This window comes from Triturus cristatus, chromosome 4_2 (genome assembly GCF_964204655.1).
Source record: "Triturus cristatus chromosome 4_2, aTriCri1.1, whole genome shotgun sequence".
Lineage (NCBI taxonomy): Eukaryota > Metazoa > Chordata > Amphibia > Caudata > Salamandridae > Triturus > Triturus cristatus.
The window spans coordinates 664,024,894-664,042,969 of NC_140586.1; the positions used below are offsets into that span (position 1 = coordinate 664,024,894).

At 40.0% G+C, this 18,076-nt stretch overlaps 1 protein-coding gene across 11 annotated transcripts in view; it reads right to left on the reverse strand.

Moving 5' to 3' along the window:
- The window catches only part of NFIA (nuclear factor I A), a 775,047-nt gene that overhangs the window by 75,883 nt on the left and 681,088 nt on the right, over positions 1–18,076 (reverse strand). For 6 of the 11 annotated variants that reach the window (XM_085602454.1, XM_085602464.1, XM_085602455.1 and 3 more), the window contains one exon: positions 15,046–15,224. In XM_085602454.1, coding sequence (XP_085458580.1) covers positions 15,046–15,224 — 179 coding nt within the window. The remainder of the gene's footprint in view (positions 1–15,045; positions 15,225–18,076) is intronic. The other 5 variants (XM_085602465.1, XM_085602457.1, XM_085602456.1 and 2 more) reach the window with 1 other exon arrangement.

The window sequence follows — 18,076 nt, forward strand, 5'->3', positions numbered from 1 at the left end:
TGAATGCATATGCATTGGTGATAATTCAGATCGTGCCAACTTATTTTTTCATTATCAGGGAACTCTGTCCTGTGAATAGCAGCAAATGCTTCTCCAAGTTATTTGATCATGGAAGAATAGTGTATTTCTAAGAATGTTGAAAATACTTTCAATGTTCTAAAAAATTTGCTTTGAAAGTCACCCATATTGAGTTGCTTTCTCAAATCATAAACAACACAGTTTTGAATCTAGCATCTTTTAAATGTTGAATGTATTGTTCAGGTTAAGGAAAACCAAGGAATGGGCCTGCCCAATCAGCCAAAAGACAAGACGTTTTAGTTAGCCACTTCGGCACCACCAGTAATCACCAATAATAGGAGTTCTATGATGAGCTTTTGTTTGATGATGTCTGTTCTGGTTTTGATACCGATTGTGGCATCAACCACTGGATGGACCCTTTAGGTATCTATTGCAAAATCAATTGAATGATATTCAAACAAACAAAATGAAAAGGGTAGTATGCTCAAACTGCACATCTGCAAGTCAATCGCAAAAGATACATAGTGCTGCACATACCACAGGTTGAAGAAGTCAGAGGTATGGAGTTCTCAAAGCTATGTTAATGACAACATTGACTGGAAAGGAAAGTCTTCATTAAAAACTCCCCCTTTTCAAATATGGTGATGAAAATTACTGGCCATAAGTTCCCTTTCCCTCCAAATATACAAATGTAGGAAGAGCAGAGTAAATACCTGCCCTGAACATTGTATAGTCACAGAGTTGAAATACACAGCAAACCATAATATGGACACGTATTTGTGTCATAAGAAGTAATTGACAAGCAAAAACAAAAAATGTGTTTCATATACTTATATGAATGTTCTAGGGGTATCCCAGGCTTCTATCACTTAAATTTGTAATGGACATTAGAAGGAACATTTGGATAAATAACATTATAGCACTTGCAATCTGAAGAGAATGTACGTAACTGATTAAGTGATTTGAGACGTTGGTGTAAGTTTACTCATGTCAACAGATCCACATAAATGACCCTGACTTCTGCTAGCTAGAGGCAAAGACTGTGATTGTGTAAAACTGTCTAGCAAATCTCACATATTAAAAAAAACCTTTAGGATAAATGTGCAAGTGTGAACCAAGATCCTCTTAGAACATTCACATACTGATGGTCAACCTCAGCATGCCCTCACCCAACATGGAGGAAGCCTGAATTCATGCCACATTTATTTATGGCAGACTTCCCTGTACAACAAATACATTTCTTGGTGTCTAACCAGCCTCATGTTCTCTCCTCCCATGGACCTGGCCTTAACCTCCAAGCACCTGACAGTTTTGCCACCACCTACTACTACAGCATCTATAATTGGAGAAGAGTGACTTCACAATATGTTTACAGTGCCTGCAAGGGAGCACAAGCAGACAGTGAGGCAACAAGAACACACTGTCAGGCATAGGTGACCTATATTTCCAAGAAATTAAGTCATTTGTAACACACATAAATAAATCCATGCCGAGCTGTAAAATGGCCAAAGCCTTTTATGGTAATGAGATCTTAGGTCATGTTCAAATGAACACAAAATCGTACTGAAAAAACAAAGAAGAAAATTATGTCCTACTAAAGACAGCTTATATCTATATAAAACATCTGAAACTCACTAAATCTACATTAAAAAATGAAGTTGATAACAGTAGAGTACTGGGTACTGTATACAGTGCTTACTCTATGGAGAAAATACTGTATAGCACACTGTTTGCAAACAGTGAAACTTCCATAAGAAACACACCGCAGAGTATTAAACAGTATCTACAAAGAGCAGTTTACACTCTATGCAACAGTTGTCAAAAAAGAAGCTATTTGCAAAAAAATAACCAAGATCTAAAGGTGCTAAACATCCTACTACCTGCACCCTTTATACTGTTGTGAAAACCCCAACTTCTCAAGCAAAACAAGCATATGTATATAGGTTAGTATCTAGTGCACACAGTCTTTTAAGTTATGTTGCTATCGTCATGCTGACACGATTCTGTCTAATAACTGAAGGCTCTTTAGAAAAGTTAGTATCTACTACGTAGAATCTTACACCTGTTGAAAACGTTTTCAGCAGAACCAAAAACTTTGTGTGGAACATATTGAACACAAGTGAACTGTCATCCACACACAGAGTTACTCTTGAATAAAAAGATTTATAATGTGTTCAATAACTCTACACATCTATGGTGCATTAGGAGCAGGTGTGTTTTGTAAACACTTATTACACCCATGCTGTAGAAAGTTAAGCAGACAAGAAGTATGGTTCTTACCTGCCACTAAGTGAACTATGAAAACAAACTAGCACACTCATTGGATGATGTCATGAGTGATGTCATAAATGATGTAATAGAACATGTCATGAGTGATGTCATATGTGAGGTAATAAGCAGTGCATGACAGGGACACAAGTTAGTGAATTTCTGTGCTTTTTTAGTTCAGAACATTAATGTCATCACGGACATATTCACCTAACTATAATGTTAGTTTACCCTTTGATTGTTTTAAAAAAAAAAAAAACAGATCCTTTTATCACACCTAACCATAATGTTAGTTTAATCTCTGGTATTTACATTGAATTTCTAATTTTTTAATGTTAAGTAATACTTAATTACCATACATGAATGCAACCCCCGCTGCGCATGGCCAGGAGGGCCTGGTGTAAAAATGTATTTCAACCCCAGGGGTGGGCTCACCAGAACCTCTCAGCGATGGGGGCCATGCTACTGCCCCTCCCCATAATTAATATGGCTTTCCGGGGCCTCTAATGGCTCAGGGAGGGAGGCCTAGCATCACCCCTACCAATACAAATAGTTTTTGGGCCCTGGGGGTGCCACGCAGCCCCTCTCCCCTTATAAACACAGCCTAGGGGGTAGGGTTATAATGAATACATTCATCCAAGCTGCCATTTTGGTTTTTCAATTTTGCAGGATTGCAGCATTGTTTTTTCTTTTTTGGCCCCATTGGGGTCCCTCTGAGTCCCGCCCTCCCATAGGGACTAGGGTGTCAGGGTATCCCTACCCTGCTCCCATGTATTTTTTTTTTTAAGTACTTCAGGACATAGACACACACGCACATATATATATGCATATATGTGTGTTTATGGGCGCCATGGCAGTGAAAATAAATGTGGCCCAATGATGTGTAATTTAAGGCAGATGTAATAATAATCACATTCACACATTTTTTGCTACAGTGCAAAGGTCAAATCAGGGCAGTTTAATATCACATTAGAGGCATAACACTGACCACATGTTAGAATTAGTTTAAACAAGAATACAACTTTACTAATCGCTCTGACGGCTCTGTGATTTTAGCCTACTGCAAAAATATAACCCACTGAATCTTGTTTTTGATTAGATACACTTAAAAGAAAACCACAAATACACTTAAACAATGACTTTGCATAAACCACATAAGGAGATTCACAGTGTGATGAGCTATTTATTACCATTGTTGAGGAAGGGGCAACATGACCTACTCAAAGTCAGTCAGACCCCCTCCTCACTCTTAACATTTGTAATAGATAGCACATTAGCATCTGCATATATACTATATATAACATGTTTGGGTGTTTATATTGCAAAGGATGCAGTGGTATATAAAGGAATGTATATCACAGCGAAATATGGAAAATATTGCACAGTTCCCTATGAAATGTGGATAACCTCGTTATAATGACAGCCCCCAAAGTGCTCACAAGGCTTTACCATTGTCAGACCTACTAGAATTATGTGGCATGGAAGACCAAATATGACACAAGGTTATCTAAATCTGCAGTAAAAAATTCAAACTATGTGGAACATTTTGGGGCAGTATTATTCTCATCCATTTGAATTTGAGCTCTAAACAAAATGTTTTGTGAAATCTGCAAATTAAGTGGTAAATTATGTGATAGTCTAAATAAATATATATATATATATATATATATACACATACACACAAAGTACATTACCTACTGCCACTCCCTTCAGCTGCTGTCCAGAAAGTGTCCGGGTCATTCCTTAAGCTGGAGCCAAGAAAGGAAGGGAGGCCCCAAAAAACATGTTTTTCTCATGCACTATCCTATAGGGATTTTAGACACAACTACAGCCCAAACGGCTGAACAGAATTACACCAAACCTGGCAGAAAACTAGATCTTGGTCCAAAAGATCTCTTTTTGTAATTTGGTGTTAATCCCTTGAGTAGCTTTTAAGTAATTAAAAAAAAAAGATGTATGTATATCTAGGGATGCGGAGAGTCGGTGGATCCGATAGATCTCATGCTGAGATCTGATGGGCTGCCACCACTTTAACCAGGAAGTGGTGGCAGCTATCTTGGGACTCATGACTCATTCAGAGTCCCCCCAAAAAATTACAAAAACACAAGGGGGCAGGGTAGGAATTCCCTGACCCCTAGGCTTAGTGGTGGGGTCCCACAAGGACCACGCCGGAGGCCAAAAATGTTTTTTAATGTTTGCTGCAAATTCGCAGAGGATCCACAGCAAAAAATACAACATTTTTAAAAAGCTTGTTTTTTTTTTTAGCCTCCCAGGTGGCCTGGTCCAGTGGGGGAAATATTTATATTATTATGGGGGGAGAGAGTGCACGAGGCCCCAATCCCCAGGCTGGTTTCAGCACCGCAGACCCCATCCCCGGGATCTGGCCGATATTGAGAAGTGGGCCCCCCTTCCTGTGCCAATTTTTGCCCCGGGGACCCCATTTCCCGGGGCCCAGCCTTATTAAAAGTGGGAGGGGGCATGAAGCCAGCCTCCCTTCCGGGCTGATTTCAGCCCTTGTAACCCTCATCCTGTGCGGCCCGACCAAAGTTAAAAAGGAGGACGGGAGCATGTGCCCCCCCGGGCTGATTTCGACCACATCCCCTGGGGTTCGGTTGCTATAACAAAGGGGAGGCATTAATGGCACTGGGAACCCCATCTTCAGGGCCAACTCCTGCTATGTCCCGGGTTGCCCACCCTAGGACAGAGTGATTTACCTGCCCACACTGGCGCAGGCAGGGAAACCTGTGTTTGCTTTCGTTTGGCAAAACATGAAGTCCACTCCCAGCAGGCAGGAGCTTTAAAAATGCTCCAGCCAGCTAGGAGCGGACCTCAAATCTGTGTCCCTGCCTGCAGTGATGCAGGCAGGGAAACACATCTGACTATTGCTCCCGCCCACAGGGAGAAGCATTTTTAGCTGCTTTCTACAAGCTGGAGCAATGCCGAAAAATGGTGGGTGCCCTTGGTGGGCGCCAAGGCACCCACCCTTTCTTGAATGGGCCCTGGGGGATGGGGTTCCGGGGCCAATATCAGCCTGGTGAGGCGGTTGTATGCCCTCTCCCCATTTAAAAAGTTGGAGGACCCCTGGGGTCGGGGTCCCAGGGATTAAAATCGCCCTGGGGAGCCGAGTTGCATGCCTCCCTTCCCCTTTATAATATGGCGGGCTCTGGGAGATGGGGTACCCGGAGCCAAAATCAGCCCTGGGAGGGGGCTGCGTGCCCCCTTCCCCAAAAATATAGTGGTGGACCCTGGGGGATGGGTCACCGAAGCCAGAAATGGACTGGGGAGGGCGCCACATACACCCTCTCCTAAATAAAATGTGCCAGACCCTAGAGGATTGGTTCCCTGGGGCCATAATCGGTCCTCGGAGGGTGACAAATGCTCCCCTCACCCACAAAACATGCTGGGCCCCGGGGGATGTGGTCCAGGGAGGATGCAGGGCCCCTCCCCATTAAATATAGTGCCATCCGTGGGGGATGGGGTCTGAGGGGCCGAAATCGGCCCGGGAAGAAGAGCCTTGTGTCCCCCTTCCCCTTAAATCTGTTGCAGAGCACCCGGGAAACCTGGGGTGAAAAGTGGCCCAAGGAGAGGGCCCCCGTGCCCCTCCTAAAAAATGGTCTGGGCCTCAGTGTCCCGGAGACGGAGCCCACAGTTTGGCTGCCTTTGGGGGGGGGGGGGTTAACTGCAGGGCATAGCCGTAGGCCAGGCCCCGCGGCCATCCTCCCGCCACATATGGCGAAAGGCAGTGTGTGGTGTAGGGCCTGCGGCCAACCCCCCGCCGTGTGGAGCGACTGTTGGATTAATGTATGGTAATTAAATATTACTTTACATTTAAAAAACTTAGAAATTCACTGTAAAAAAACAAAGGTTACAGGGACGTTATATTCAGAAAAGAGAATTTTAAAAACCTTGGAAATTCACCAAAAAAAACAAAGGTTACAGGGAAGTTATAGTTAGGTTCACATTTTACACAAACAAAACAAAAGAAATTCAGCAGTTATAGTTATCTCCTGCAAGTATAACGCGTGCCCCAAGGTAAATATAACTCGCACCCCCCGCTATGCACTGCTAATTACCCTACATATTACATCACTCACAGCATCTTCTAATACATCATTGATAATATCACTGCAACATTAGCTGTAAAATTATTAAGGAGAACATTGCATGGTGGGAGCGTGAGTTATAGTTACTTGAGATAACTATAACTGCTGAATTTCTATTGTTTTGTGTGTGTGTGTAAATAAATATATATATATATATATATATATATATATATAAATATTCACCTACACACACACATATATATAATGTATTTATTATATGTGGATTTATAAAAATGCATTGGAAAAAAAGGTTAACATTCAAAAAAGCTAATTTACATTTTTCAGAACGCAATATTGTCAAATATGCAAATCATCTTTTACGCCAATAGTAAAGAAATAAATGAAAACAGCATTTATTGTGTGCACAATCGTTTTCGGTCACTGCAATGTCAGAGGATTGCCAATTTTAACACCTATCTGCTTTTACAGTGTTTTTGTTTCTGGCAGTCTGCTCTTTCTGGGTGCTCAGCACTCTTTGTGAGGGTTGTTTCAGGCCACAACAAGCAATGTTTTGGATCAGCTAAGCAAATTAATACTCCAGCACAGAACTATATCGATTTGTTGTCTAGACAGAAATACATCTGCTAAGGTACGGCGGACATTATTCAAAGGCAGTGTAATCAGGATTATGCAGAAGCGTGCATTTTTGTAAATACAAGTTGTACTGGGAGACTTCCCCTTCCAAGACAAAGGATTTTTTTTGTACTTTTAGAAAAATAGCTCTCAGATTCAAATTAATAGTTCACTATAAACAGAAGGTCGTAAAGACCTCATTTGTAATTATCGTTTCACAGGGAGAGTGAAGATGTTTACAAATTATTCGCCATTACAATAACGTTCAAACTTAAAGAACGTGACATAAACTACTTTTCTGACTAGAAAAAGCGTGAAGAAACATTTATATTGATAAATGCAAATATTATCTTACTTGCAAAAGCATACCTTACCAAACTCCAGTCAGTTTCGCACATCTTAATCTTAAATTTGTTGTCGAACAAAAAATTTGCAGAAGCGTTCACATCTGTTTGCCATATGAGTTGCTCTTACAGCTGGATTTGAGTGGTGCTGAGCTGCAAATCAGGAGACGAATGTCGTATGTGCCAGTTTGCATCACAGGACTGTCTTTGCGCAGCGTGTGCTACGCAACCTGATAGTCTTTGTACTTCGCGAATTTATCAGTCTGGCAAGGAGGCAGTCTCAGGAGGTCACATACATCCTGTCTCTTATGGCTTCCAGCAGGATTCCTATACTGACGTCTCGCGGCCAGCTGCGAATGCAGGGATGGAAGTCAGCAAAGGACAGCAGGCTTCCATCTCTACATGTATTTATTGCATTGTCCTGACCAGGAATTACAAATGGTCTGTCCTCTGGAGGGACGGGGGCTGCAATGTCAATAAAGTGACACACTGTGAAAAGGACACTGGGGACACATACAGTGGTCCATGGTACTGCTGTGTGTTCCTACCGAAACTCTCCGCTGCCATTTGCTCAATGGAAACTGCCCCATTAGGACATCTTCCACTGGACTTAAGGTTGAGTGGCTGATCAAGAACCTTATACTCTACCACTAGAGCCACTGAAAAAAACTGAAATATTTTCATAAGAATAGTTGGGGAGATGCTTTTCACAAGGAAATGCAACAATGACATTGTGAGCCACAAACAAGTTTGTGCCACATAGTGGCACTTCTATAGACTGCGCTTTTCCCATCAGATTTCACAAAGTCAAATTAAAAAAAAACATCCTTATTATGTCAACTAGAGTACTCATTTTCGGCACTCGGGTCTCTTCAATCAATCAATCAATAATCTTTATTTCAGAACTTGCACAAATCCATAAAAGATCAAAAAATATAAAGCATTAGTACACTAAAATGTATTCATCAAGCGGCCATTATAATAGCAGCAGACAAAAAACAAGCCACAGAATAACAAACAAAATCTACATTGTTGCTGGATGCGCTTGGTTAAAATATCAATCTTATAAAAAAAAAAGTATAAAAATCTCTTTGGGGAAGGAAGTAAAAGCCACAGAACATGACAAAATGAAAAATGAAGCGTCTTCTCTGGAGACACAAAGCTGTAGTCGTGGGGTCCCACATTTATTCCCTCAGTTTGGAAAAGCTAACAAACTGAGGAATTGGTTCAACGTGAACCGACTCAAAGGAGTGATAGGGTTCCATTGTATCAATCGTTTTTAACAGTAGATATGACCAGACAGGTTTGTGTTTCCTGTCCTTCTCTGTTGGCCTGACATGATGATAAAAAGGTTTTCCGGGTCCAGGTTAGATCAGCTGTCCCTATCATCTCAGGGCTTTCAAACAAATCCATAAAACCCAGGGAAGAGAAGGACTTTTTAATAAATGTTATCCAAGGTCTGTGCATAATCAAGAGACAAACAGTCCCGCAGAACCACGCGATTTCATTTTGTCTCAGGCCTAAACAAAATTAAAATCCATCATACATGGGATCAAAAGGCGAGTGTGTTAGATGGATAGTTAACTCCAAGTTCTTGCTGAACACTATACCCAGGTGTACTCTGAGGAACTCTCAGAAGATGTCTTAGATATTTGTTTTCTACTGTTTTTAACACGGGTACATCAATATTACCCCATATTACTGTGTGCATCAGTAGAAATACATTTAGATTGCTAGATCTTAGGCAGGGCCTGCAACAGCTTCTTTCCTAGCGTGGATGCAAAATCAGAGACTGAAGCGATAACCCTAAATAAACACATTTATTTTTGGTGCCAACCATAGGAAGCCAGGTACACACAGAATCAAACTGGACTCCTAATTAGGAAAAGGAATGTACTTTGATCAATACATGCCCTTGGACCTAAAAAGGGGTCTCTTAAATTGCAGCCCTTAATAACTTGTTTCCAAAGGAGCTTCTAATTGTCGCCCATCTCCTAAGTCAAGTTACCTTGTACCTTTTCCTGCGCCTCCTTTCCACTGTGCATGGTTCCACAATGGTAGCACTGTCAAAGGCAAAGGAGATTCTCTCATTTGAATGCTCCTTTACTCTAACTACATACATGCATTCTGTATTTCATAAGGGGTCTTGTGTCCCCATTTATAATACCAACGCATATCACCTGCATGGCAAATGGCGTTTGAGCAGGGCTGTGGTTTTGTTAATGCAGGCCCCTAGTTATAGTTTGAATATATTTACAAACTGAGTGTTTATCCAAGCTCTTTCCAAGAAATGTTTCCAAGGACAAGATTTGGCAGAGAAATCTGTAAATGCAAATTTTCCTCAAAAGTAAAACAACTATTTGGAGTGGCCTAAAACAGCTAAGGCCACACAGAATTTCAAGAAACCTTCACAGAAGTTTCTGAAGATGATTAGGGCAAAGACATTTGGGTGGGAGGTGTAATTTGGTTAACATCCCACACATGGCAAACACATATATAGAAACCCCAGGAAGTCGCTAACCAAAACGCACTTGAAGAACCTTCCATTACATTTTTAGCATCAATAACTAAATTCCAGATTCTGGGAGGTCCTGAAATGACCCCAGCTACAAGCTATTCACAAGCTAGCTGCAGCCAAAGGTGAAGTGTATGCATCACTAGCATGTCTCAATTTTACATATATACACTGTAAAACAGCCACACACACACACACACACACTCTAAAGATACGTCCATTAGGGGAAACATTTTTTAATGGATCTCAGACAGTGACTGCTGGGCTACACTTCCCAGATGGTCAGCAACCAAGGTCTTCCTTTCTTTTTTTTTGCACTTTAAAAAGGCACAATTGACAATAGATTTTGAGAGTTCAAGTTTAATTTAAGAGTGCAAAATAAACGGTTTCAAAGAGTAAATGTTCTATTCCGAATCAGAGAACCTAGGTTGGCTAAACTGTAATCTCACAAACAGAATTTTTTAATTTGGGAATTTTAAATCAGGGTTCAAAGGCGTTCTCGCTTGCACTACCTACAAATTTAAGCTAACACACTCACACCAAAAAGATTGTTGTTGTGCACACACCCCTTGCAGGAACCTTTCCATCCTAAATAGGGACTCCGATTTAGATGCGTAAAGACCAAGAGTAATTGTGTTTTCAGGTTAAATCCCTATATTTACTGGGGCTGAAGAAAATTGGTCTCTCCGCGGAGAAATATTTGTCTTTTGGAGAAAAAAACTTAAATATCTGCATCCATTAGCACCACAGTTACACATGCAGCATTTCCAACTCTTGGAATTTCTTAATAAATGCTTTTTAATATACAGGAAAACTCACAAAAATCTAGTGTGTCCCATGGATATCCTTGAACATACCTGGGATCTCCCATGAATGCCATAAAAGTTAGAAATGTTCTCCAATTGTAAGAGTAAAGGCAGAGGGGAAGGGTTTGAATTTTAAAGCCCTTGCTTTGTGAATGAAGCTGTAACTGGGTTTATTGTTTGAACAATAACAGTTAATTTGAGATGTAAAAAACACACAACCTATTTAAACTCCCCATGGCAACCAATTCCAAGATGCCAACAAAGTAGAAAATACTAATTTCAAGGGAGTTCATGAGGAAATTTCTACAAACGACTAGTGCATACAAGATTGCTATTCCTACCTAATAGACACGAGTATCTAAAGTCATTTAAAACCGTACAACAAACAGTTTACTACCATCACATATCTCACACATGATGGTGTGTACTCATCTTACCAAACAACATGTTCAAACAAATACTGGTTTAGAGTGATTCATCCTATCAACAGAGATGATTGCACATTGAAGGTTGTGAGAATTGTTATTAAATTGCCTTGGGCTAGCTATTGACTCTCTACTAAAGATTATTTCTTTTATGAATTAATGGCGATGAAATTATACCATAACTTTCTGGATAACAACTCCCACCAGCAGACACAACCACTTCGATAGGCTGAGTGATTACCCTTTAGTTATACCTACCAAAGCACTACTGCACTGTGGTTTTCAGCGCTTTAAAAAACTCCAAATTAAAAAAATATATATGAAGGGATATATTTTATTAATTTGTAGTCTTCAGCTTTCTTCACACGTCTTCTGTTGGGCAGATTAATGCAAAACATTCGCGCTAATGATTATTTACACTTATGGTCCAGAGAACCAAGCTTTGGTATTCCATTTTTTAGAAAAGGAGAAATTTGTTTGCATTCATTCAGTAAATCTACACTTAGCAGATGTATGCCTTTGAATTGCAAAGATTTATTCTCAAGAAATATATTCATAATATATAAAAATCGTAGATTTCCAAGTGTATTTTTAATGCTGCTAGTCTAACTTCTGTGGATTAGGTGCAGTGGGGAGATTTACAGTGCAGATTGCCAAGTTAGGATTACAGCGCATTCTGCCTATCTCAGAAGAGAGGTGCCTGCCCAGTGGAGAGGTGCCTGCCCACTGGGCAACACAGGCCAGATTCCGGACTTTCACTGTGACCGCCAAAAAGGCCATGGGCATGTTCAAAGGATTAGTCTGCAGTAGTCACCTACTTGATTTGTATCATCTGCCTCATGCTTGCAAAGAAATTACCACAAGTCGCCAAAACAACTGTGCTGAGCAAAATGCCATTTCCACAAATACGTCAGCTGATACGCCGTACTGGGTACAGCTTGTGATTGGAGTGTGCTGTTTGTGTACTGAGGTCCTTTGTGTAGAAAAGGGATATCAGAGTTTTCCCGTCATTTGAGAAAGGGGCGCAGTTTACACTCCAGAGGCAAGATAAAAAATACTAGGCAGGCTCCAATGTATTATGCAATGTTTGCTGAGCTTTACATTACACAATACTCATAATCTCACCTTAAACTATAGCCTGAGATCCATTGCACTGCAGACCCATGCCAAGAAAGTTTTAAAAAATGTGGAAATTAAACACAAGCACAGTGTTGTACAAAAAGGCACTCCAAAACTGAAAAACCCCAACTTTGTTGGGATTCCCAACAATTTAAACACTTGTGGCCTTATCTGATTATATACAATTCCCCCACCCCTTCTTTGCTTACAAAAGCAGAAAATGCAGTCACTGAGTGGATTTTAAACAGCTTTGTAATCTCCTGCTTGTGTAAACATACATAGATCTTTAATCTGTAAATTAGATTGTGGGAGAAAATAACACTTTTGCATGCCTAAAATAATAATAATAATAACAGTAATAATAATAATGATGATTATAATGGTAATTGCTATTATTAATAGCAGTAGTATTAGTGGTGGTTGTATTATTGGTATTGTTATTTTGGACAGCTAGGGTGGTTGTTTATAGCGGAGGATTCTAGCAGATTGGTGGAGAATGAGGTACACACAAACACCACACGCAATAGGCCTGACATGTTTAGGTCTATGTTGCTGCCATAGTGCCCACATGCGAGTTGGGACCAAAGGGCTCTTGGGAGGGATTAATGGTTTTAGTCTTTTCTTGACAGTCTACATCATACTACTGTTGTTTGTCGCCTAATTTACGTGAACTTGTCAATAAACGTTTCATTGTTCACTGAAAACAAAACAGTTTAAAAAATACTATTATTAAAGTACTAAAGATAGAAATGTTGAATATATGCTTTGAGTTGCCTTAAACTGAAAATGCATAAATATAACACTTTTCATCAAAGATAACATAACAATGAAGTATAATTGTGACCACTTACACTCAAGGAAGTTTGTATAGGGCAGAACATGCATCAATAACTATGAATCCCTTCTGAAACATGCATTACTTTTAAATTTATAGACTCTTTTTGAATAACGTTTTCCTGCCAAGACTCGTATTTATTGCACAAATGTGCTAGGAAATATATTAAGGCCCCTGAACCAGTTTTATCCAATCAAGTCCTAAAACTGATAAACAACTCAGCATTCCCAAATTTAATAAACCTTGGGGTGCATAGTGTTTCACAGAATCTGTGGCCATGGTTACAACACAAAAAAGCGAGGATAATATTGTGAGTTGAAACTAGTCACGCTAGAGGTTTTGCCAGGTCAAAAAGTCAGAAGAGACATAGGAAATCCTTCAGCAAGCAATGCCTAGGGACACCCAACCAATATCATAGACACATATTGTGATGGGTCATAAATGGAAAGGCATGGGAGGCTTGATCTGTAAAAGTTCTCACCATGAGTACCAATTTGATTAAAGTAGGAAATTACCGGCTTTTAGTGTTCAAGGGCTAACTATTGCTTTATGGACTTCTTAACTTCACTCCTAACAAAAATGATTTGGAACCTATGTAGTGCATAAGCCACTATAGCATACATTATATGACGTCTGATAAGAAAATATACATCATTTGCTTATACAATGTAAGTGATTTCCATGTAGATAGGAATGCACTGTCAAGTAGGTGGTCAAAATGCATGCAACTGGATCGGCAAGGGATGCATCCTGAACAAACATACAAGGGAACCAGTGATCACATTTAACAAACAGAGGCTTATGAAAACCTTGCAACAGCCTGTCTATACAAACTCGTACTGTTACTCGGTTTTTCTGCAACATTACACAAAAGGAGGTGAAACTCCTCTGTTCACACACTATGAATGAATTTATTTGGTATATAACCCAATTCACTAATTTAAGTTCATTAATGATACATGCTGTCTTCTAAGAAACTTCTTTTCAGTCTTACATCCTTTCCACCTGCCACACCCACAATCGGTACCAGTTCAATGATTGGAGGAAGCTCAGTCTATAATGTGGGTATTAAAGCAAAACATTACTCTCCTCCCTCAGGTGACAGTTTACAATTGTTTTCTCAGCCCAGCAGCCTTCTGTTGTAACAGTTTCAGCTGAAAGAGGCTGACTCAATAAGCTACGAACTGGTCGCCAGCACAATATTCTTTTTGGAGTTTAAACTCACAGTGCACAATTTACACCCGGCTACACACCCAAAACCTTTTGGTGTGAGAAAGCTACAATCAAAGATAGATAATCACATTGTTTTAGTTACTACCCTCCTTAAAGATAACTGGTTTCTTCTCTTTAAACTTGATTAATAACTAACTTTCTTCTGACCTCCCACAGGATAGAAGTCAAAAGTACCTATTTGTAGTGAAGTCATTCAAAGCTTACTGTGAAATATACACAAAGCCCCCTTAAGGGGCTAAAAAGTTTTAATTTTGTGAAAATAAAGTCACAAAATCACCAATGGGATGCACATCCCTAGATATTGGAAGAATGAGCATGCCAACTTGTGTCATTCATAAGGTGGGAGTCTGCCAGTGTTTGGCTGCTGACTAAACAAGAGGGTACAGATGAGAGAGCATATAGTGATGATCTGATCAAAGGAGATTGAAGGGAAATGGGCAAAGAAAAGTGTCTTATAAACAATAAAGCACAAGCAAGACAGACTGTCTCCAGGATGCTCACTGTCTCTTACCAAACAGGGTATACTTAGATGAACAAGGAAAAATATACAAATAGCACATTAAATTACTTTACCACAACGTACATCAACCTAACTTAAAGACACAATGAAAATGCAGATAATTTGACAATAGAAGAATCTTTACAATAGATGTGTTGCAATGCTCTGCCAGCTACACAAGCCATTTAGTTAGACATAAGTATTTGATACATTTTACTTTTAAATGAAAATAAATCCCATATTTGCTGAAACAGTAATTTACAGGCACTTTGACACATTAAAAAGCTCAATAAAACTTTCTCCTTACGTTTAGAAACCCCACCTGTCCAGCCTGCTGACCAGCATCCGGGCAGACAAGTTGGACAAACTCTTTCAGGGTCTCCTGAGGGTGATAGCGGATTGCTGGATGTGAGAAGTATGGCCCAGGTTGCTGAATGATGGGCGACGTTGGAAAATGAAGTGTTGAGGGCGTTGAATGTGGACTCGCTACAGAAAGAAAAGTAAAAATAATTACCAGGTCAGGCATTTATATATTTCTGTCAATCTGCATTTCTTTCTTTACTTGTTTTTATTATAAATGATGGGAATACATTTAAAAACAGTTTAATCAGACGGTAAAATATATAACTTTTCAGATGGGTCTCCAACATCTGCTTTTCGCGTTTACATAAAAGAATGCATCTGCCCCTGGTTATAATGGATCTCTGATTACTTGTCTTCATATAAGTGAACATCATGCCCTCTACCCCAGCTCGCCATCGCTCTTTTTATATTGTATACCTGTCTGATGGCTGTCTTCTGGGGAGAGAGACTAGGGTGGAATATTCGTTGGTGACGGCTACAGTGCTATAGGATGGTGCATTAAGTTGGTTTATTGTAAACTGTTTCACAATTATCAGAGTGCAAATCACAATTTAAAGACAGGATGTTCAAGGTAGATACAAGAGGTGTCACTGATTGACCTATGCAGAATCTGAACCCATGTGAGGTAAAATTACAACCTTTCCTAATATGAGTGTATTTGGTTTACTCTTATAGTCGTCCTGGCCTACTCAAGAAACGAGGACACGAATGCCACAGCAATATCTTTGTGCAAGGGGCCACTAGAAATGTGTTCCAGTTATTCATACAGATATAAGGTTCATAGACAAATGCCTGACTCTTTCTGGCCCACCCTGCATGGATAACTTTCAGAAGAGACATGAGTTCAAAAAGAGGAGACTTTGTAAGTAGAAGAAACCTCACATTTCAACTCAAATCAGATGAAGAATGAATAAAAAGAGTGTATATTCAGCATTTCCTTGATAATTATGTTACACACATTTATATGTATGTATATAAATATATATAATTTTTCTCTTTATTAATTTTATTTGTATGTTTTTACACTTATTTCTCTGCTGTAATATGAATTTTGATTAAACATGTTTCACTACAAAAGAACACAAACAGTTAACACACATACACAAGTAAAGAAGGAACAAGATGAAAATACCTCAGTGTATAAAATCAGGAAATAAGTGAGATCAGGGTATAAGGAAAACGGCCAACATTTTTTTATAATCTGCTGTATATCATGAAGAGTTATTGTCTCGTTTGAGTGCATGTGCTATGTCGCATGTCAATAATATTGCATCCGCTGCATCGACCTAATCACTACATCTCTTAGTAAGTTTAGGTGAGACAGTAAGATTTAGTGGTAAGTTAAGTAATGAATTTGATATTATTATAGTCCGATATTAACTTCAACATTAGTGTTGCATAACCCATGAAGGTTGTATCACTGTTACCTGACCAGCTGGAATTAGGTGGTAGGCATGGTGTTTAAGAAGGATGAAAGCGAGCATCCCAAATATTTCCCAGAAGATAAGAGAAGTTCAAGAGCGGTCGCAAATTGTCACTCCTTTTTTTGTGATAGGCCAGCTGACCTATATAATATTAGGTTGGTGCGTTAAATGGTGATACGTGGGTTGCAGACCAACCTGCCTCATGAATATTAAGTAGACAGGTTGCAATTTGCAACCGGCTTAGATTGGTAACTATCAAAAGGATGGTGGCCTAAAAGGGTTAGCGACCACCACCCGTGCGACTGCTTTTCAAAAATTAAGCAGTGTGATTGCCTTAAAGAATACGAGGGCACATTAAAATAGTTTTCATTTTTGAAAAACCTTCAGTGAGAGTACTGCCTACTTCCCCAGGAGTTGCCACCCCAATTCTCAGAGGGCAAAGGGTGCAAAAGGGACCTGTCCCTTTTGCCAATGAGTTACCAACCAAACTTGGTACTTGGTAACTTATCAATGGTTAGCGACTGGAATTATCTTTGCAAATCATTGATACAAAGATTTGACTCGCAATTTGAAAGGGAGGCCCAGAACTCAGCCTTTCCAAATTACAATTCGTTAACTGCTATTAAATCCATTTTAGGAGCCCGTAACACTTTACTGACTTCTAAAATGTGTTCAGTACATTCAAAATAACTTTTAGCGGCCAGAAATACTCCTAGATTGGGAAATAATTGTTTGCTATCACTTAAAAATGAAGTATAGCTGACTTTAAGTCCATTGTTCACCTACAGACTCATCCGACTGCGGAATCGGAAAACATTGGTTTTGCTGTGTTTTCTGGTGGTTCAGGGGGTGCTGCTATGTGTCTCTCTGGAAACTGAGCATAACCGGCTATATAGGCATCATTTACTAATGCGCATAAATGTTACGAGGTAGGCCATTATTTTTTTACGGAGTTTTATTTAGCGCTAACTTGACCCGTAGGTATCGGGTATCAGAGCGCTTTACATAGCACCAGTTGCATTACATAAGGGCAAATTCATTTTTATTAGGCACGGGGATGTAAAGTGATCGGCCCAGAATCACAGGATGTTCAGTGTCATTGCCGAGACTCGAACCCGGTTCCCCAGATTCGAGGTCGACCGCCCTAGCCGTTAGGCCAACTCCTCTCCCCTTACTCGTTGGTGCTGCATTAAAAAAAAAAAACACTTTAAATGCGAGGGCACAAAAATATCTCTGAAAGGGGGGCACTAATTAAGAGGGCCAGGGTATGCCCCAAAATTATAAAGCTCGCCTGGAGGCGCTTCAAGGCAAACTCCACTGCACCATATATAAATAAAAGGCTGCCCGGCCTTGGGGAACCAAAACACCCAGGCACCGAAAGAGTTAATTCTCTGCATTCCTTATCCTAACCTAAGCACTGACCTTGACTTCATTTGTCAGACATTATTCCACTGTAAGTTAATAACCAGCACATTCCTGCTTCGTGTATTGATTGCATTTCTTTGGAGAAAGGATCGCATGCTGCCAACTTTTTATCCAGGGAGGGACAGA